Source organism: Tetrao urogallus (genome assembly GCF_951394365.1).
Source record: "Tetrao urogallus genome assembly, chromosome: 7".
Classification (NCBI taxonomy): domain Eukaryota; kingdom Metazoa; phylum Chordata; class Aves; order Galliformes; family Phasianidae; genus Tetrao; species Tetrao urogallus.
The window spans coordinates 37,429,963-37,453,491 of NC_136820.1; the positions used below are offsets into that span (position 1 = coordinate 37,429,963).

At 40.4% G+C, this 23,529-nt stretch overlaps 1 protein-coding gene across 3 annotated transcripts in view; it reads right to left on the reverse strand.

Moving 5' to 3' along the window:
- ARHGAP12 (Rho GTPase activating protein 12) overlaps positions 1-23,045 on the reverse strand; it is a gene marked incomplete at both ends in the record, with an annotated part of 61,719 nt that extends 38,674 nt beyond the window's left edge. For all 3 annotated transcript variants that reach the window (XM_079538459.1, XM_079538458.1, XM_079538457.1), the window contains one exon: positions 22,377-23,045. In XM_079538459.1, coding sequence (XP_079394585.1) covers positions 22,377-23,045 — 669 coding nt within the window. The remainder of the gene's footprint in view (positions 1-22,376) is intronic.
- Between the last annotated feature and the right edge of the window lie 484 nt (positions 23,046-23,529).

Sequence of the window (23,529 nt, forward strand, 5' to 3'; positions counted from 1 at the left end):
GGAGAAGTCAGAATTTCTGCCCAGAACAGCAAACAAGGCAGCTACGAGCCCTGCCAGCCAGGGCAGCCAGCTCTCTCCTGAGAGACCTTTTTGGTATAATTACAAGATTTAAGAGACACCCTTTAAGTTATTGTTTTCAGCAAAGCATGAAAAATGCAAACTCATAAATCTACCTTCAGCACACAGCTTAGCTTTAAGTGCATCCATGGGGATAACATTCTTATCAGGAACTGCTCTGAACAACCACATGGCACGCAGCAGCACTTCCCCCATACCTCTGGGCACGCAGTGAGGTGCGCTGCTGCCTGCAGTGCTGAGTTCAACAGCACCCAACATTACCAATGTTAATTTTACCTGGTAAAAATTTGTTTATTAATAAAGCAACTTACAAAAGCCCCATGAAGCGACCTCTGTGTGCTGCCCTGAGGATGCCAGCCGGAAGGCCTGTCCCTCCCCAGGCAGCTCCCACCAGGCGGCCCTACCGAGCTCCCAGGCCTCCCACAGCCCTGCCATTGTGATGAAGGTGACTGCTTCTAGTTCAAGTCTGCTCTGCAAAAACTGCCACTAGTTTCAAGTCAAAAAGCATGTTAAAATAATTTAACTGTTTTCCTTTCATTTACTAAGCTCATTGGTAATGCGTAGATAGGAGTAAATAAAGCATTACCTAAATCAAAATTGTTTATAACAATTTCCATGGCTGTTTTCCCAAATGCACATAAATACAGGTTTGCTAAACACCAAACATTTCTGTAAGTACACATGGACTTCCAGTTAGAACTTCCCTCCCTACTTCCTTTTTTGTCCTACAGAACTTCCAATGCTCACACGGGCAGAATTAAATCTATTGAAAGAGACTACTTGTTCTTGCAACTCTGATAGCGAGAAAATATGTGAAACACGTCCTTCAGCATGCACACGCACGTACACAGAAGGTGCATTTCAAGCTTCATCTGCCTCTTGGTATGATTTCAAGCTTCTTCCTGCTACTTTCTCTGACTGAAAGCAGTGAAGAACTCTTGCTAGGTAGAAAGTGATGAGGAAAAATGAGAAAGGAGAAGTACTTCTGCAATGTCACAACGAGTGAAAATTACACAGCCCTGTAAGCACAATGTCAGCCTTATGAATACAAAGGACCTCCATGTAACTCAGTAATGCTCAGTTTGATACATTCGAGGACTGCTGTACTTAACTCAGTTAAGTTGCAGTATCAGCAAACGAACTCCAAACTCACAAACTGATAATGAAGACTTACACACAGGAAGAAGTTTCCAGAATCAACTCAAAACGTTCTTCAAAATCAGACAGGATGTGTGGCGCTTTTGGAACTTAGTTATTACACTGGCACAGTAGGAAGCAGACACATGCCTTTAAATAAAACAACTTGTTAATCATTCATGAATGAGCAGTCAACATTTTCAAATGCCAGATACGCTATCAGGCCTCTGAACACACGCTTGAACTCAGTGCAATGGAAAGCAATCTTACTATACTTCACAAGGTACTTTTTCATTATCAAAATGCTTAGAAGCTTCTCAAGAATACCTTGGGTTTTAAAGTTACTTTAAACAAATGGCTTTCTTCAGACAGCAGTATTTGTTCAATCATCCAATATTAAAGCAAACAAACAAGGAGGTTCAATGCACTCCAGCAGCCTAAGACCGCAGTTCTAGTAAAAGCAAGGACAAAAGATCTCTTCCTATCTGCTAAAAATACGTTGTTGGTTTCGGCATTGTTTGTTTTAAAAGCAAGGAGAACATACTGTATCAAGGACACAAATAATTCATAGAGGAAAAAATACCCTGAATCTGACAGTCACCTTTTACAGCACTCAAATCCAACACAACAGCTTTTAGAGCATAACTGCTTCCAGAACAAATCATAAATGATTTTCCCTGCATTACAAATGATTGCTTTGTCCTGCTTCTGTTCATGGCTTTTCTGAACGTTATAACCTTGAAATTAAGGGCCTCCATTTCAGTAACAGCATTTGGATTTCTACAATTCACTGTTAATGAGACAGAAAAGGTCAGGCAGACCTTATCATGATGCACTAGATCACACTCAGCAGATCACCCATATTCGTGTGTAAGATCAGCAGAGGGAAATGAAGAATCCCAGTTCCCACAACAACCAAGCTTCTTGCCAAAGAATTGCCACTGTCCTTTCAGCAAGTCGTGAGACTTCAATACCAGCTCCATTCCACAAGAATGATATCAAAGTAATCTCAGAACCTCTACATTTTCATTTCAAGAAGTGACAGCTTCAATTGGAATCAGCTTATCTCCTCCTTTCTCTTCCTGCTCCCTGCAAGGCCTGAGTTTCTACAAACATGCTCAGGATCCTACTTTCTTTCTAACATGTTTAGGCACATCCAAAACTTCTTACATTCTCGGGTGTTCCATGAGGGAGTTTTTCAACAAGTTCCGACTTCACAGGTAAAGATAAACTCTTTTAAATAGCAAAGTTAAAACGGGAACCCAAACAATTCTGTGTGCGCTGACTCTCCCTTGCCAAATATTTAACTACGTAGTGCCTTAGACTGTAAGCCTATGATATGCATTGAAAGAAAAATTATTACGGGCCTGTTAATACCTGATCACGGATTTACAGCCAGCCACAGTAGTGCAAATATTATTTAACAGTACTAAATGTCACCCATTGATTTATCATTATAAAGTGATAAATAAAGGAAGCAATACAGTATCAAAAACATCCTGTAAAAAAAATCTCAAATATATTTGCTAATTAAAGGCCATTCAACAATTAATGAAACAGTTCAATGTTTAAAGCATCACACTCACACTGCAAGTGATCCAAGCACTCTCAAGAAAGTCATTTTTATAAATGGCTGGCCAATAACTTTGCATCAAATTGATAATAAAAAGAAAGCATGTAATTTATTTTTCCTAATTACATTTTTTATCAACTTTTGTATATAAACATCTATATATGAAACTAGGTTATGAAACAAAGCATCTTAGGATGCAGGGCTTGTGTTCTGCCAAAAATCTTTTGCTATTTAAGCCATTTGAAAGACATGCTTCTCCCAGAGTTGCTAAAAATAATTCTTTATCTGGTGATAACATAATTCCTTTCAGTAAAAATTCCAATGTTCTGAGAACAGTAATAAATAGAAAATAGAATTTTATACATACACATATTTCACACTTGATAGGGATTATTTATGCATTAATATCAAAATACATGCACCCCCTTCACTTGGTAGCCTAAAATAACTTTTTTTTCCCCCTCATTAAATTGTACTGCAAAAGCACTGCAGTGCAGGAAGGCAGGAGGCCCATTCCCAGCACACTCACACCCCGCTGGGAGCAGAAGCACTGAGCCTCTGCAGCAGGGCAGCTCTGGCACAACTCGGGCTGCTCCCAGTCCATCCGTCATCATTGACTGATCAAAGAAAACTGATGGAAAACCAGCTCCCTCCCCCTTTACATTGTACAGATTTATTATTCACATTTCTATAGTGTTCATGTGTTCCTCACTGAGACAGGCATGTGTAAGCTTATGAATTCCGTAGCAAGAAAAGACAGTATATAACTGACCAAAGGACTGCGACAGTGATGTCAAATATTTTATAAAAAAACGGAAATAGGATTTTACAATGGGATCCTTTGTACAATATGGACAAAGATGACAGTGTTTACAGTACTTGTTCTCTGCCACTTGCACAATCTAGCTTGTCCCTTTAATAAAAAAGCTTTTGTCCCAGGCTACAACAAAGCTGCTTCTCCTATAGTAGGAAATTTAAATACCATACAAAACACTTTACTTCACACATGCTTACAGAGAAAGTTAACACCAATTAGACTATGGTTGGGAAATGTAAAGTTATGGAGTCAGCCAGTAACTCTCGTTCTAATTGGCAGCGGTGGTGGGGAGGCCTTTTTCTTTTTTTTTTTTTTTTATTCTGTTCTTCCACCACAACAAACTATCAAAAGACATAATGTAGTGTCTGTAACATAATTCAGAAATTCAGCATCTTCAACAACCTGGACACGTCTTGCAGCATTAACTTTACATGTTTATTTTTCCTCCAAGTTTCATAAAAGCGATAAGGTTGGTTCTATAAGAAGGATGTTTCAACAACTCTAGCAGAAACACAAAATACATTCTGTTGTAGTTTCACTGCTGCCAATTCTCGACCTCTGGAGAACCTAAAGTGCATGGCTGAAAGCTGGTTTGTGAAGAACAAAGCTGTTGGGAACCATTTGTGATGCCTCCTGAGGACCATTTTCTATGAAATCAAATCACACAGAGAACCCCACAGAAACTCAACTCCAGCAGAGTACTGGCATGTACCATGCTGACAGCTACTGCTTTTTCAGCTGGGCAGGATCACAAGAGCTCACATTTAGAAGTGCTACAGCAAAGCAATTGATACAGTAGAACAATCTGTAGACAATGGTTTCAGGAGTACTGGAAAGTTCTCCTTCCCTTCACACGTCATTTACTATTTTGCTTAATGAATTTAATGTATAGCTCTATTTCTTACTTGCTTTATAGAGGTCAAAGTTTACCGATTATCAACTTCCCTGGACTTCTTTGTTGCCACTGTTACAATACCACAGCACCTCTAAAGAGTTATCTCATATGAAATATAACTGGGGGCTGGAATGGTGTTACTTGAACTCTTGGCAGCTTAAAGGTAAAAAAAAAAAAAAAAAAAAAAGTTTCCATTAGTTTATTTCTATCACTTTACATTGAGTAGCAATATTTCCTACGCTTTACATTTTCCAGAAGCACAGATCCCATAGCATGCAAGTGTACTTTTGAGGGTTCAGTGCTTACACAAGGCAGCATAAGGCTGCTCACCCATAGGAAGGGCAGATGGGAAAGCAAACATTCCCTCTACATAGGCGCCCGAGGTGCTGAAGCTGTATTAGTGGGCATGCTCAGAAAGCCAGAAAGATCACTCAAGCACCACTCAACAAACATACAATGAAATCCAACACCAAGCAGAATACCAAAGAACAGACTTCTTGTTCAAATGAATCATATTTTACTATTTTTAAGAGAAAGAAAAAGCCAGAGGCATTAAAACTTTCTTAAATATATTTCTTGATGGTTTGGTTATCAACTTAAATGAACAATCTGCAAGACGCTGTTCTAGAACACAGCAGTCATCAAATCTGTGTTCTTCAAAAAGAGTATTCATTTCCAAAGGCCTTACAAGAAAATGCAGAACTCCCACACAATTTATTTACAGCTGTTGGCCTTTTACGCTGCTTCTGCAGCAGATTTCACTTGTGTGAAACTACTTCAGAGAATGTTGCTTGTAGCAGCAAATTCTGCAAGCACTTGTTAAGCCAATATTTCTTTGTTACATGTTGGAATAATTTCAAAATATCTTGTTGAGCTTATGAACTGCAGCAGCTATAAGTTTCTAAATAACATACACAGCTGCAGGACACCACCAGTATTCAAACATCACGAAAAATGCTGCAGTATCAGTACACTTAGTGGTACAAAGAAAGCAAAACCCCATTAGAAGCACAGCTAAGCAGCCTAGAAAGCAAACACAGTACAGTATGAAATCAGACACTAGGATAAATCCGTTGGCTTACCTTCCTAATATATTAACAAGAGTATATTCTGTGGGGTAAGCAGCAGGCTTGATCCCTTCCTGAACAAGCAGGCAGCTGCCCCCTGCACAGCTTCACACAGCTGCTGTTCCCAGCTCCCCAGCACGCAGGTGACTTGAGCAGGGTTCCATTTGAGAAGGAATGAAGGAAGTCTCTTCAAAAAAGAGCTACAAGGGGTACTTGCATGAACTTTCATTGACAGTTACATAAAAAACTTGAGGGACAAGTTTGAGTACTGCACAATTTGTTAGCTGAGAGCAATGCCCAAGCAGCATGCTCTGAGTGTTTTGCAGGACTATCCAATTTCAGATGTATGGTGACACACCACATTTTACATGCTGCCATGCTAGGTCTGTATCCTAACCTAAACATCAAGTTTCACACCCAAAGTCTGGAAAAGTTAAAATGGATCCTCTCCATCAAGTAATTAAGCCATACTTTAACATAAAACAGAGCCACAGTAAGGAGTTGGGAATGCTAGGATACAACTATTCTCAAGTCTGTACACAGTATATGCAAAGTCCTGACTGCTTCCACGCTTCCATTTACAGGCAAATTTTTCAGCCTTTTAAACTCATCAGAACATCCACTACCAGAAAAAAAAATTTCTGCCCTTTTTTCTTTTTTTAAAAAACTGTTTTTTGTTGTTCATCTTAACAGAAAGGGAAGCCACGAGAAGAGTAATTTGCTGCTTTAAATGAGCGAGTTACCCTAACTCCCCATGCACGCACAAGAAGAATTTCCTTTGTGCATAAAGGCAGAAGCCACGCTGACACTTCTGCTTATACCGAGAGCTCAGCAAATACTTTTGCTAATTCAGTTCGCGTCACCAGACTAACACAGTACACAGCTCAGAGGGCTCAGCCAACATTTTCAAGTTTAGAAAACAAGAAAAAAGAAATTAATTGTTAAATGATCAGAAAATAAGAGACAAACAGTAAATAAGGTTCCAGAAAGAGCCAGGCCAGCTGGCTGGCTCACGGCTACCAGGAGCGAGTCCCTCCCAGCCCAGCAGCCAATGTCCCACAGCAAGATGGGGGCAGGAACCAGCCTGGCAAATGGCTGCCCCTCCGCTGATTGCTCCCTGCCCAAAGAAATGGGTACAGGGTAGCTGAAGGAGTTGCTGAAGGCTGGTTGGATGAGGCCCTGGGCAGCCTGAGCTGCTGGGTAGGAACCAGTGCATGGCACGGGGATGGAACCGATAGTCTTCAAGGTCGCTTCCAATGCAAACCATTCTGTGATCCCCTATTTTTAGCTATGCCAACTGCTGAGTTGGTCTATTTCTCACATTGTAATGAATCAATCTAAGCAAGAAAAGGTGCTATATTTTTATCTACTCTCAAAACCTCCAGGGTATATCAGTACCTAAAATAATTTATAGCCCAGAAGAGCTTTGAAACATTGAGAAACACGAGTAAGGGAAGGGGATATATTTGTCTTTAAGCAAAACACAATTTTGTTCAGCTTGTATCAAGACGAGTTCCCACTGTGTCTGTGCAGGTTGATGATTCTGGACACTACCCGAGGTCACAGAGCACAGCTCTGAAGAACCAAGCTGCTCAGATTTCAGACAAATAACGATGTCTGCTCAGTCAGTCACACCAACCCCACAATGGCTCCTGTTCTGCTCACCAATGTAACGAAAAAAAATTAGTAAGATGATAGCAAAACAAATCAAACAGGAAAATAAACACAACACTGTACTTTGGAATTGATAGGTAGGTCTTTTAGACTTCAGCCATGGACAAAGCCATTTCTGTGCTCAAAGACGATCACAAAATCACTACAATCATATATATTAGAATGGTTTTTAGCATAGAATTTAAGTCACCTATAGTGATATCCTATAATATGCCAGACAACCGGAAGCTCGAGGTACTCCTAACTACAAATTATCACTTCACAGCCATCAGATACGGAAGTAGTAAGACAATCTCCAGATACAATTAGAAAAAAAATTCTTAGAGGGTAGGTGGCCAAACCACCCATTTCACTAACAGGAGCCTCCTTGAGACCTGCAGGATCTCATTTCCCCTCTGCTGACTCTCACAGCTGCAGTGCTGACAGGAAGCTTCAAGTGACTGTTCTTCCTCAAGATGTTACAAAACACAACTTGTTTCATCATTTGCTTGTTTGTAATACAAATAGAGGTCTTGCAAACAAAATGAACCTGGGGCTTTTAGAGTGCAGGGGAGTCTAGACTTAAATATTTATCTTCTCAGAAGCAGTCATATTTTTCTAGTTCCTATATAATTTTAATGTATCCATTAAGATAAACCAGTTTGAAAATTGTATACTACAGTAATCAAGAAAGAACCACAAAACATACAGCCGTATGTCTACAGCATCCTAACTACAAGAACTGATGAGTGGACAAGGCAAAACCACATAGACTAGACACTTGTTAAAAATAAAAAGGCATACGCTGAAATACTCAAAGAATAACACATCTGTTTATCCTCTAACCTTAACATTCAGCTAAACTTCACGACGAAAACAGACCACTGAAAATAGCGTGCCAGTATGATGACTTTTGAATGCGCAGCCACACGGTTTGGTGGTCAAGCACCACAAGAACCAAGACATTAGAAGCCCGCTCCACAGAAATACTAGTTGCTTTTTAAAAAATGAAGTGCATTGACAATTAGCATCTCATTGAGTTCTCAGTAATCAAATCAAAATGCTGATTTTCTACTCCTCAGATCTACTGTAACAGGAAAGGGCTCTACTTCGCTATTTCCAACTGCATGCTGGAAAGAAAACTAAAACGGAAGTTCAAAAGCACGATGTCAGCTAAGTTTCTCATAGCATCTCTCTTTATACTCTTTTTTTTTTTTTTAAAAAAAAAAAAAGCACCATCTTAAAGGGTATAAGAAGGCGAAAAATAGATTAGATGTACAATTAACAGTCAACAAAAATATTCTGTTTCGCTGTGACTATCTGTACATTAGTGTACAGAAATCAGACTACAACATTAACACAAGCATTACTGACTGCTATCTTTGAGTTACTTAATAACTTAAAGAAAATAAAAAAGCCTAGGGTTTTTATTTCCTATACTGAAACTTCTCATTTAAAGGCTCAGTACTATCTATTCAACAACTGCTGCATTTGCTGCAGAAGCAAACCATTGGGTATCAACACCCAAAAGTAGAATAATATTCTTGAAATTTGTATCTTTCTGTGCTGATTTCATTTCCCCATATGAGTATCAGCAACTATTCATAGTTACGTGTTTTACCAAATCCTCTTGTCAGCAGGTCCTTCTCAAGCAGAGCTTGAATGAAACATCTCTTAAGAAATCAGTAACAAAGACAGACAGCCCGCCAGAAATAGTAAAGCAAAGGAAAAAAGTTAAAAAACCACAGCTATTTTGATATTTGTAGTGAAAAGCCCCATCTCCAAAGTCCTGCTGTGCCAGCTGGATCTGTCCAGACAGGGTCTGTTACTGATGCATGGATCAGAAAGATGGCACTTTGTCCTCCCACTTTTGCTGCTGTGTTCACACTGGGGAACCGCACTGCAGGATTCAGATTGTAAAACTCTCTCAACATCCGGCTCCACAAGCTAAATAAAATTCAAATTCAAGATATAAATGGGTTAATTAATGCAGCTGTAAATGAAGCAGCCCTTGCAATAAAGATAGGAAACTTCATTCCCTGACACACTTCTGACCACAGCACAAGAGTCACGGTGCATATCCAGTACTAAGCTGGCGAGTGCAGGGAAAAACGTGGCCTTTCCAGTTCCTGCCACGATTACAAGCAATCAATTTCACAAGTTATTAAAAGAAACAAAATAAACCAGTATAATTAAATTGGTTGTCTGACGTAACAGTTTTTCCACTGTTGACAGCAAGAACGAAAAACTGATCCTAATCTCTAGATGTCAGAGATCCATTCTGATCAATCAGTAAGAGGAAGCCAGGCTTGAACTGCTACCAAACCTAAAAATTGATGCTGTCTCTACAGCAAAAAGCAGAGCAGAGGTAAAAGACAAAGACATATCTTCTGATGAATCATGTCAAAATTAAGAGAGTGCTTTTAAATGAACTAATTATGTTTTTGCTGCCAAGAAGCTATCCTATGTATTACATTAGAAATTATATAGAAAGATTTTTAGTAACTTATATCTTCTAAGAAAAGTCCTATCAGCATTTTGTATACCAAGAGTATGACAAATGCATTTCATGCATTGAGGGAGTTCAAAAAACGCTGTCAGAAGTCATCAAGCAGCATGTTGTTGCTATTTCACATTACTAAAACATTCCAGACTACTTTTTTTTTTTTTTTTTTTTTTTTTTTAACTGTACCACACAATAATGCAAACCTATTAGCACTGCATTATGGCTGAGATAGCAAGAATTTGCTAACAGTTTCATGATGGTTAAGCAATGGGCAGCAAACGTGGCCCTCCCCCAGGTGAGCAAATGGCAGCCCCGTGCAGTGGCATCAGCAGAATGTTCCCATTGAAAGTGTGAAGATAACAGAGCACTGTGGCATGGTCTGCCAAGCTACTAGGAAAAATGCTGTTAAGGAAATCATGAAGTCCACTCCACACAGCAGAGCTCAGCACGTCAGCTTTCAAGAGAAGTTGTACAGAAAGCAGCTGCCCGGTTGCAGAGAACAGGTTAAATGAAGGCTGAGCTTTCTGGGGGTCTCCAAGAAAAAGAGACAGCAATGCAAGGGGCACAGCTGTTCTCTCCTATATTCTTTAATGCATTTAAAACTCTTGAACACTATTGTATAGAAGTTTTCAAAATAGCACCTTGCCATTGACTTCAGCACTGTTTTCCAGAGACATTTTCAGTATTTCCACAAACTCCTCTAGAAAGGCAAACTCCAGCAGCAGCAGGCACTGCAGGAGGCCACAGCTCCCTCCAGGGTACAAGGGGTGTGCAAAAGCAGAGCAGTGCTGTGTGCTGGTGAGCCAGAACGCTTCCAGAACTGCTGTCTTTCCAAAATGCTTGGCTTCTGGTCAGTCTATTCCATACAACAGCTGTATTGGAATATATGGCTTACTGGAAAATGTTAAAAACCTGAGTATGCTTTAGGCCAGCACTGTCCCAAAGTCTGTCATCTTCATAAGAGCAACTGAATACATACGGTGGTCAGCCGCATTTGTTAAGGATTCTTAATGAGATCCAATCACCAAGATCTAATTGCAGTCCAATCACTGGCAACAACCAAATCCAGCACGATGACAGCACAGCACTCCTAAGAAAAGCTGCAGGCTGTTCTGTTGATCCTGGGGTACCTCACAGCCACCACTCCTCCTGCATTTCTCTGTGGTACAAGAGTCAGAGGAAGGCTTCAGACTGCTCATCTCTGCCAAGAACATCCTTCACACTGGCCTATCTACTCATCTAGGAGCGAAAGTAATATTACCTGCTGCCTTCAGCCAAGGCTTTGGCCCCTCTGGCAAAATAGGTCTTGGAGCCGCAATGCTGCAAACAGCAATTGAAAAAACATACACAACACATCCTCGTCTCTACTGGAAAGCATAACTTTATTGAGATGATTAATACAACTAGTTACTATCAGGAGACTTCTCTACTTGAGAAGATTGGGGAACATGAAGTTGCTGGACATGTTTGTGACTGCATGTTTCCATCAGCTTCTCTCCCCACATACACCTTCTGCCCAGAACCACTGAAGCACACAGCTGATATTTACACACTTCATTTTTCACATGCGTAAATGGTATTTCAACAACAGTTTAATTTGTCATGTCATCATAAATATTAATTTAAAATTAGATGATAAGCTCCCTTTTAAACACATTGTATTTCTGCATTTTAACATCAAAATTCATTTTTATTATATTAATATTATCATATTTATTATTTTCCCACCCAACAGCAAACAGGTTGGACTTGGTGTTTAAGCACCATTTGCTTTATGCCAGTCCCTGTCCTGGATCATCCTTTACCAAGCCTGCATTCTTACACAACAATCTCTCACATTTTTATTTGGTAACACTGAGTGCAATTAGTGGGTTCCATGACAGACAGACAAATTTTAGATGGTACAAGACAAAAAAAAAATCACCATGCAACTAAGAGCAGAGATTGCAATTCAACTTTCAAAGGAGCTTAGCACTGAATGACATTTGTCATCTGTGGTGCCTTGGAGCACTTAGGAGCGGAACAGCCTGCCTGAAGCAAACTTTAAGGCAGAAAGGCAAGTGATGGTAAGAATGCTTGGCACTGAAACAAGTTTTACATGGGCTTTCTGCTTAAAACCCTCCCTGACCAGGAAGGATACTTCTCACTTTGACACGTGAAGAAATGAAGTTCTCAATAAACCATAAAAACCCCCACATGTATCAGCACTCATCAGGAAGAGGGGGGAAGGATGAATGAAAAGCTGATTTGAGACAAAGTGCCACAACCCTCCTAAATCCAGCTGGCGCTGCCTACGCAACATATTTGCTCCAGCACACAACTGAAACTGCAGTTTTGTTTGGGCTGCCAAAACACCCCCCCCAAACTCATTTATTTGAGAGGCTCAAGACAAAGAACATCTGCTGTTGCAGCAGGCAGAACTTTTTTACAGTTTATGAGGTAGGAAGGCAAATCTCATGACAGACATGACACACACACACACAACATTTCATGTCAAGATTTCAGTTTCAAATTGTCTTAAAAGACAACAGAATGAACAGAAGCTGTTAAATTAACACAAAAAAGCCTAAAAAAAAAGCCAAAGCCAAAAAAAGTGCCACATTGCTTGTATTTTTCTAATTCTTCATTTTTAATTAAACGAGAACAGACACTCTGCTTTTAGTGTTCTGACTCTTTTCCACAGAATCATACAAAAGAGGATGAATATTTTCATAAGGACATCCAACATACAGCACACCGCTTCCAACATCTGCAGAGATATCTAAGATCCATTTTTAAGTGAAGTGCTAAAATAAAGCACACGAATGCACTGTCAAAAGCCACCTTGAAATCCCAACAAGCACTCAGCAACAGCCCACAATTACAGCAGAATGAAGAACAGGAGGAAGATTCTCACGGGAACCGCAACCAGGTTGCAGCTTTCTCCCCCTCGCAACAACTAAAAATACACATATTCGTGCCTTGACTGTATTTCTGACTGCTTCGCTCTACTTGCGGACAGTTTGTTGGCACTTGGATTTGGGGCAGAAATGCAACACTGCCACGCTTTTCTATATCTTCCTTCCTTTTTATTTTTCTTGTACCAGCAAGAATTTCTTTCATTTTTAAAAATGGTTATTTCTGTAATTCAACTTTCAGAATAAGTATACTTTTCAACATTCCATTGTTTGTTCCAACTTCTAAGAACTTTCAAATAAGCCAAGTCTGGAGCTACCATGTTTCTTGGAATGAAAAGATATTTCTTAATGAAATTAGGTATTAAGGCAGCTTCCTCCCCCCTCTCCCTCCCCCTCCCCTTTCCCCCGACAGCTGCAGACCAACAGCAATTTGTATCTGCAGAATTTTGTTAACATCACAACAACTCTGAGGCTGCAATGGAGCTCAGATCCAACCATAACAAGGGTGACACAGAACCCTGGCACTGAGAGCACAAATCACAGCTCACAAGTGGTAAAAGCAGAGCAACATTCCCTGGGAGAAGATGAAGTGAGAGGAGGAGAAGAGGATGAGATTGCCTGGATCACCTATGAACTGAGCTCCTAAATACAGCCCCCCAGGGTGCAGGGCCTGGTTCATCATCCAGGTTCCCACTGACTTCAGCATCTGCCTTTATCATCCAGTTGGCTTTGAGACTGAACACCAAAAAGATGCTTTGCAATTTTCAACATACGGCCAGCAGGTGTAGGATGTGGGTAGATTTCTAATCCAAAGGAAAATTTACCAATAAATAACAGCCTCAATAGATAGGTGAGAATGAGATGGGCACTGCAGGACTTGGAGCTGCAGCATCACACTGCAGTACTGTAACTGGATCCTTTAAGCACAGCCATGACCAGGCAAGAGCAAAGAGAAAGCTGATGGAAGCCAGAAGAGCAGCATGATTTTGCTGTCCTTGCTACTGTGACTGTACATTTAGTGTAAGTGTATGTAGAACTCAAGATGTGAAGTCATCCATCTTTTTCTCCCACTAGGAAATTCAAGACGTGCCACAAAGCAGCACATAGTTATTGTTTGGCCCACTACACAATGCTGAAAAAATAAAGTTGGAAATACTTCACTGACATTATTCTATTTGTTACAGGAAGCAATCATGTTACAAGAAGGCAAGGGAGGTGCCACAAAATGGACAGCAAAAGGAGCAAGATGGCCACAGAGAGAGTTAACTGAAAATTCAACCAAAGAGTTAATTGTAGGAGAAGAGAAAAACAAAAATCTTTCCTTTGCAATCAATTGAAAAAAAAAAAAAAAAAAGGAACTGTCAGTGTAACATCTTTCCCCATAATGTTCCTATTATTCGTTTTAACAAACATTAGACCAAAGACCAGCAGCTTCTGAAGAGCACTGTCTTGCAGCCTTCATCCATACCAAATGGAGTTTCTTCAGACCCTATGTTTGGGCAAAACCTGCTGAGGCTTCAGAGCTTTACAAAGCAAGACAGAAGATTCTAGCAGAGCACTTGGGATTTTCTGGTTCTCCACAAAGGACAGAAAACTTGAGCCCAAGTTTTGTTCAATTGACAGCTACAACAGCAACTCGTAAACTTGGAATAAGGGATGCAATATGGTTTTAACACACACGGTTAATTAAAAACAGAATTAAAGGAAAATATTCCACTCCTGTACATCACAGCTGACATCCTGTGATATGAACAAATACTCTAAAGCTTGGGGAAGGAAGGAGCAGAGACAGGTGTCTGCTGGGAAGAGGGACACAGAAGAAAAATCCTTTCCTAAGTTTTATTTCCCCCATAGTAAACACTCTCTGTTTTCAGAGAGGACTCATGAAGAACAGCTCTCCAAGCTGGCAGACAAGAGGACAAAGTGGGGGGAAGGCTGGAGCTCTGAAGGCAGCAGTGGGTGGCTGCCGAGGACCTTCCCTGGCACAAGCACAAGCAGCAGAGTGCTGACGGGCTGAAGGACCACTCTATGTGACAGCTGTGCCACAGTCCTGCCGTGCTGCCCTTCGCAAGGCACATTGGGCTCCAGCTCCCAGCCTGCTGCCGGAGCCCAGTTGTGGGAAGCTGGCCGGGCAGGAGGTGGTTAAGAGGTCCTGACAGCATTAGCATGGGCACAAGCACAGAGGCCAAAGAGCAGCACAGGCTGTGTGCAACACGGTAGGACAGCATCCTGGCAATCTATCAAGCTGCCTACAAAAGAAGTCTGTATACTGTACTATTACACACATGGAACAATCAGCTGAGAAAGTTTGCTGCGAGTAGTATTTTTTTAATCAGTGTTTTGCTGGGGTATTCTTTTACATTAGTCCACTAGTTGCAGAAGTCAGAAGTCTCATCCCATAAGCCATACTGAAATAGCAAGCATGCCCTTCACCCATCAAACCTGCAAACTTTGCACAAGGCACTTTATAGCTATTCAAGCTGCCATAGAGGAACACTCACAGCCTTTGGTATTGCTGCACCAGTATTTACACACAAGATCACAGCACTCTGCCAGCACCACCCCATCTCTGTGCTATTCCAGCTATAAATATTGGTAGAGCCAAGCAGATCCTAGAGCAGCCAAGTCCTTCAGCTGAATGGTAATCCAGAAATCTGCTTACACCACCACACCAGGAAACATGCATAGCACACCGACCTGCAGCACTGCCTTGAAAGAGAACACAGGGAAGCTGCTCAATTTAACTGGGTGGTGTGAAGACCATCTGGAAGCCTCAGAAAAGCAAGGCTTCCATTTAAAAAAAGGAAAGAATTGAACTATTAAATTCATAAGTCGTGTAATCTCAGATTAATGAGGGGTGCCAGTAAATTGCATTCAAGAACTTTGTGACATTATCTGACTTCAGTTTCTCTTTGTAAGCATCAAAAACCAACAGAAGCAACAAGCTCAGTCTCTTGAGACAGGTCCTTAACTTTCAGATTTCTTTCACAAAGCTATTTATCAGAAGAACTAGAATTCATTGATACTTAGAATACTCACAACAATCTTCAGAACATCACTGTACACAGTCTTTCATCTGTATAGAGCTTACAACAGAAAAGACATACAGATGAAGGCTAGTGAAAGAAAAAAAACAATCAAAATTATGGTTACTTCTCTTCTCAACCATCTTTCAGCAGTAATAGCAGTACCTACTCAAAAACTATTTATAGTTTTTGCAATGCTAAATGTGCACCTGTAGGGAAAAGATTTTGTCAGGATTCATAATGGGAGCTACTCCATGCCCCTGCTCACAGCCTTCTGTATACTGTTTTCCACAGTACTCACTTTCAGGAAGAAAGATCTTCAAATTTCACAGTATATAAGATCCAGAAATACCATGGAATTACCTATAAACCTCTGCATTTTTGTTCTGCTCTGTCTCCTACAACTGACATTCTCTACAGCAGTTTGATTGCTTCTTTGCACTAACCTAACACCTTCATAACATCATTCCTAGAAAGTTCTGATCTTTCCCCGGAGCAACACATGTTAACATAGAGCAAACTCAAAATTGATTCATGTATTCTAATGGCATTCTGCCCAAATCACTCACCATGGCAAGGCTTTTGAAATTCATCATCAATTCTTATTACTCTGTTTTGCTTAAGGGTATTGTCCTTCAGTATTAGAATAAAAATCCATATAAGAACAAAACCCATTTCTCTACATTATTTTTAAATCCTACACCTCTGCCAAGAGACAGAGAAATAGCAGCTGCCTGGGTACCAGATACGCTTAGACTTTACTTTTGTTTTTAAAGCACAAATGCCTACTATTCCAGAGAGGGCTGCCTATCTGAAAATAAGCGTTCTGCATTTTATTCTATCCAGTCATACGTTCCCTACTGTTTTGTCACACTGCTGTGAAACAAGCAGTACTTTCTTTAGAATTCTACAAAATAACAGCACATTTATTTAATACATGAGCCCTGCAGTATTCAACAGCTGTCTAGATAGTAGCTAGGTAAAGATACACAGAACGCAATTGTTTATTCGGAGAGTTATGCAGTGTGCAAGTACACGATATGATCAAACATTCTCAAGTAAGGTTTGTTTATTACAAAGCAATTTGAAGTTTGTTCTATGTCTGGAAGTTCCTAAGTTAAAAACCAACAGAAGCACTGCCAATGGAGAAGCAGCAAGGCCCCGGTATCTCCTGATGCTTGAGGTTTATGCAGCAGCCAAACCATCAGTTTGTTTTCCTATGCTGCTTCTTCACATCACTGCTTACTCCACCATCAGCAAAGATTCTGCTGTCACAGAATCACAGAATCACAGAATCACAGAATCACAGAATCACAGAATCACCCGGGTTGGAAGGGACCTCAAGGATCATGTAGTTCCAACCCCCCTGTCTAGCAGGGCCACCAAACATACACATTTAGATCAGGTTGCCCAGGACCCCGTCCAACCTGGCCTTGAACACGTCCAAGGACGGGGCATCCACAACCTCCCTGGGCAGCCCGTTCCAGGGCCTAACCACTCTCCTCGTAAAGAACTTCCCCCTAACATCCAACCTAAATCTTCCCTCCTTCAACTTGGATCCATTTCCCCTAGTCCTGCTATTGTCAGCCCTTATGAAGAGTTTACTCCCCTCCTGGGTGTAGGTTCCCTTCAGGTATTGATAGGCTGCAATGAGGTCGCCCCGCAGCCTTCTCTTCTCCAGGCTACCATGCTGAGGACAACATTCTGTGCTGCTTAACAGAAAAGGCACCCAAACTCACAGTGCATGCTAGGAATGGCACTTCTCTAGACGAAAAACAGAAAACAATTCCATATTATGATTGTCATTCCTTGAGCAGCACAGCTTGAGCTTCATTTGCGCTAGTAAGTAGTTACACCGGTATCAAAGGCATAGGAGGAAGGTGGATGCCTTAGAAGTTTACTTCATCATCTTCTGCATGAAATTAAGGTAAACAGGAGTAGAAACTCAGAAGACTAGGTTAGCATGTATAGAAATATAGGAGTACTCCAGATCTTTGTTTAAACTCTGAAAGCACAAAAACAGGACCACATGTACCTTACTCAGCCGAGCATTCAGCCATCACTGTTGGCGTAAGCCAGTCAGCTAAACACAACTTGTCCCTCAGGCTATGACTTTTCCACAGTTGCCTCCTATGTTTTGTTTTCAATATTATAATTTTGTTATTATTATTATTATTATATTTTTATTATTATATTTTTTTAAAATGAAGGCCATCCCAATTTGCAACAGAGAAGTTCAGAAGGGTACAAGGGCTATCAGCAGCATCGGGGCACATGGTACCCACTCATCCTAAGGCACCCAAACCCTGAACTGCTCACACAAAGAGCCACAACTATCTGTTAGTTGACTTACACTGCTGTTGCACATTAACATCATCCACACAGAGCTGCTCACAAACAGCCCTTAGAAAGTCACATTAGCATAGGATAGGAAAAAGAAACACAAAGTTTCTTTTGTGGATCCTTGAAGGTGAGTACAGACAACATTCAGAGCTACTGCTACAACATGAGAGCATTTCAGGCTGGTTACAAATTTCTAACAGCGGTTAGTGCAATAACTCTAAAAAACGTTCTGACGCTTTTCAAAAGGCCTCCCCTTGCAAAGCTTTTAGTTCCTCATCATCAGAAGCTGTTCTTCACCTCATTATATCAGGTATAGCTCAGTATATTATAATCAATGCTGATTTTTAGAATAGATGATGAAGACAGTACTTAGAACCTAATTGAAAATGCTACATAATTAATGCCATTATGAACCTGAAGAGATGTGCAGTTGCACCACAAGTATTTTTGGTGCGCTTTCTTCATGCTGGCAACTTTCTTAATTTGCATAACCAACGCATAAGTGAAAAAGCATCAAACTTCTAACCACAGAAGCAAACTGAATCAAAGCCAGTAACAGCCCCCTACTTAGAGGATTCGTATCTGTGCAGCGCAGTAGCCTGACACTACCACTAGTAGCTCAGTGCCACTAGCCATTCACTAAAGTGACAAAGTAGTTGAAAATGGTATGATCTGCTTTCACACTGCCTGTGGAGACATATAAAACTTTATGATCTCAGTTTAAAGAGCTCCAGCAATTTCCACAGAAGCAGCAGAGGTAAAACAGATCTCTTCACGAGATTTTTACTACTTGGAATCAATCAAAGCAAAACAGCCATCCTGGTGATAATCCCCTTTAGCACTTGACAGTTTATGCAATAGTCAATTACTAAAGAGGATGAAAGACAGAACAGTCTTTACAAATGGGTCACTGTCTATATTTATAAATGATTTAAAAACAGCCTGCTATTAAAAGTACCTTTAACGAGCATGTAACATTAAATGGGAACAAATGTTCTCATGCACATATACATTCCATGTCTCCCGTGACAGAAGAGAAGATAACACTAACACCCATCCTCATCAGAGAAAGTTTTTCAAGCAGGTTATGCATTAGTATGGCTGAAAGCAGATTTTAATTTCTGTCTGCAACCATTTATCCCAAAGTTGCATCTGCATATAAAGATAATCCCAAACCATCCTCAGTGCAATCTCTGAACACACCCATCCTTCCACGTCTGCACATCTTATCCCAAAACTTGTTAGCAGAACTTACCTGCAAACATGAACCAAAAAGCCTATTCAAAACCACTTTTAACCTTCTTCCCCTTTTGCTTCAACTCTTTGTTCCTAAGAAATTAGGTGTGCCTATAACGTATGTTTTAGATAGGTCATTTCCTTTCCCCGCCTCCCTTCAGAAGAATTATTCAGGACTAAGGCACATCACTCAGTCCTTTCAGTTGCTCAAGTATTGTGCATCCTCTGCTACAAAGTCTCCTTCTTTCCCCTTGCTACCCTCTCAAAGGATTATTTTCAGCCGTTCTGCTGGGATCATGACATCACACTTAATACAACTGTCCTAAAACTTAATTGAGAAATCTCACTGATTCTCACTTAAGCACCATTAGCACACCTGTGATTCTATCTGTGCCCTTCTGATCTACTTCACTCAATTCCAATTCTGCTGGCAGTTACCACCTCCACCAGAGATTTAAATCTGGTGCAGCTGAAATGTTTCCTCTCAGGCCCTGCTTTCTCTAATTACCTCCAGCCTTCCTACAGCTCGAGCCCATAAACAAACTGAGTGACACCCAATACTGGGGACTTCTTTGCATAAGGGGTCAAGAATTGCTTTGTGCAAAGGATCAAGAGCATTCCATTACCCAATTAATTTTTTCTTCTCTTGCCGAGATCATTTGCCCACATCTTCAGTAGCAAATTCTTCTGTTCACATTGTCACCACTCTATCCTTTACCTCCTATCAGATTGCAGACATTCAAAAAATCCTTCCTTTATACAGTTCATAGGAGACTGGATCTTCTGGCATTTCCACAGCCCACAAATGTCTGAGTAGAAGACTGTTCAGCTACAAAACCTGCACTTTACTGGAAAGGACAAGAAGGACTATCTTGTGAGAATGAGGAACCTATCTCTTAGAAGAATCTCATCATAAGCAACTCCTCTGCATCTCATACATTTGTACTCAGTGTACTGAGAAAACACTGAAGGTTGAGCTAGGAACAAGTAATTGCCACCACCTCCAGCTAAACTATCTCTCATTCCCACAGCTGGATGGAAAGCCTGAGCTCATGAAACCAAGGACAAAAAAATTCTCCCGTCCCCTTCCCGCCCCCTTCCCCTCCCCCCCCCAATCTAGTCTCTAACCTTACAAATTAAGAAGAAAAAACCTGTAGTTTGGAATTCACTGTAACTCAGACAGCATAAAACTGCGTTTCACAGCAGCAGCAGAGGGAAGGAAGAGCCCCAGTCACAGCGCCTTGGGAAGCAGCACCCTGTTTGCGTGTGAGAACTGGGAACTTGACGTTCTGACTACAGACTGACTACAGCAATAAAAAACATCTTTCTGAGCCATTAATTTCTGCACAGCTGATTTCTACTTAACAATGTTCATTATTGAAAGAATTATTTAATAAAAAAACCCCAAAACATGAGGCTCTTCCAGAAGAGAAGGCTGGCACTCATATCCGAACTGAGCTAACAGTGACATCAGCATTTCTACTGCTTTCATCTCTAAGGCTACTAAATATCTAATATTTTCACTGCATTTCAAGAGCCTGTGATCGCACACGAGATGAAGTGACTCCACAGTTGTTAAATATGATGGCTGCAAGGTCTATCAAGCTCCCAAGACAATGACCACAGCAAGCTCACTAGTGACAGGAGTCAAACACTGCACGATTTTCCTACAGCTGGAACTCAACATTTTCATGATTTCTAACTTTAAGCATTGGGAAAACTTCCATCTTCAGACCTTCCATGTAACTCAGTGAAGGCTGTACATGCATGCATACCTGTTCTGCTGAAGGCCATGCTTACAAAAAGGTTTTCATGTTGAGGCAACATATTTGCAGGGTGGGATGGAGGCGGAAGATGAAGAGATTGTGTGTCACCACATCAATAGCCACAAAAAAAAAAAATCACACGGAAACTGAACAGCTGGCCTGAATGGTTATTACTATTTGCCAGAAGACACCCATGTAAAGTGAATTTCATCTACTTGAATTACAGAAGGTGACACATATTCAACACAGTCAAGGAGACTGTCCTAATGCACCATGTAAATCTATGGTAACCTATTTGAAGTAAAAGGTATTTTCAAAGTATTCCTTAGTATTTTGTCATTCACCTGCAAATCAACTAATATGACAGCAGATGAGCTACTACAGATGATTCTGAAGTAAATGTCTAAGCATTATTTTATCCTTCCAAGTTCTAAGCAGCTCATACCACCTACAGTGAACATTCATTGGTTTTCTCTACTTTCTTTACAACAACCTTTACATCAGTGAATTGAGAAATGTTTCTATAAATGAAGAAATTAAATTCATTAATCTCATTTATTCCTTATTGTTTGCAGAAAAAAAAGGAACAAGTGAAAGTAAAATTGTTTTAAGAGTAACAAATATTAGAGGCATGAAGATCCATAACTATAGAAACTGACTTTCAAGAAACAGGTGAAGACTAGAATATTTAAGAACTACTGATTCTGGCTACTTCAGTAACTGCATATAAACGTATGCAAGTTCATGACTGCATAAATCACTCACTCTTGTATCTTTAGGATCTCCCCATACCCAGTCATATCAGCTAAGCAGCTTTGTCTTAATTGTGTCTTATTAATAAGTTGGTGCTGAAGCACAACTGTCTGTAGGAAGATTTTCATTTCTGAAGTTAGCATCAACTTTCATGTGTATACCACCCTAAAGTGAGTTCTGACTGTGGCAAATAAGCGATCAGTTTGTATTCAAGCCACCTAAACACAGACCAAGGAAAAAGCCGACAGTAACCAGCACTACTACCTTCCTCTGGTTTCAAAAAAAAAAAAAAAAAAGAAGTGAGCTACTGCAGTTGGTTCCCTTCATCTAGAACACAATATAACCCAACTTCAGTGTTATCTTAAAACAATAAGGCAATGTTTCTGTAACATTCAATCACAGGACGAACCTGTGGGACATCAAAGCCATTCACACCAACAGTTTAGACTTCAATAGCCAGCTGACGCTGAGACAAGACAGTGGTGCTTACAACTTCTGTTTATTAGGAGAAAATAAGAAAAACAAAACTTAAGACAAATAGTTATGGTAATAGGAGAAGGAAGAATTTAAAAAAAAAAAAAAAAAAAAAAAACACCCACAAATCTACAGAAACTGTTTCTTAAGCTTACCTGCGCTTGTTCAGTGGAGCTGCTACTGAGTTCATCTCCAGATTCTGAATCCTGGTGAATTTTTTCTGAGCCTTCTCCTGCCGAGTCACAAGACTGTTCATGCAAAAAGCTGGTCTTCTCTATTTCCAAGAACTCTGGACATGGGAAATGACCCATGGAGATGGTTCGAAACTGATTGGAAACCTTGGGAGACTGCAACTCGTTGTTAAGTTTTCCATTGTTCTGAGTAAGGTCCAGACTCAAACCAAGAGTTTGACCAGGGCTATTGTTTGGTCCCAGATTTTGATTGGCATCTCGAACTAAACAAGACACTTGAACCGGAGAAGATTTCCCAAAACTAGAAAGCTCTGGTGACTTATTCACATTTTCTGTCGATCTCTGTAATCCATGCGTCAGCTTTAAAGCATTATTTGGCAGCATGCCTGCTTGCTTAACAGGTGGCATCAGTGCTTTCCGTGGTATTTCCTTCACATACTGTGCTGGCACGTAAAAGGGTTTGGAATTTTCATCCCTTTTCACTTGCCACCAATCGTCATTAGTCTTCTTCACTAATATATATTTCTCCCCCTGTTTAATTACAATTTTCTTGTCCTTGGCCTCATATTCATAGTCATACTCCACTTCAATGTACAATTGTCCTGGAAGGATCTTCGCGCTCCTATCAGCCATCTCCACCCCAAGAAATTTCACCTTTTCCGGCAAACACTTTGCCACATTCTGCTTGGGAAGCGTTTGTTTCCTGTTCACAATCAGAGCTGCAATAAGAAAAGAAAATGATGTCCATACGATGAAGAAACTGTCCGAGAGCACTTCAGAGGAAAATAGTTTCAAAAATAACGTTGTAGACTCCACTTACGTCAACCTCAGTCAAACACATTAATAAATTAAAGACTCTCAGATACTTTTCACAGCAATAAAGCAAAGTCAACACTACAACAGAATCCCTGATTTAAGTCCCATATTCTCACAAGCATCTTGCTATCAAGCTACCCGCTAAGCTTGTTGTTGCTACAGCTAAGTGATGTCAGTCATCGAGGGCTTGGTGAGAGGACTAGTTTGACTCTCTCTTGCTTATGCACAGGCTTAATTTCTTAAGAAACTGCCATTATTCTGGTTTTAATCAAAATATTTAAAAGGAGATTATGATGTGTTT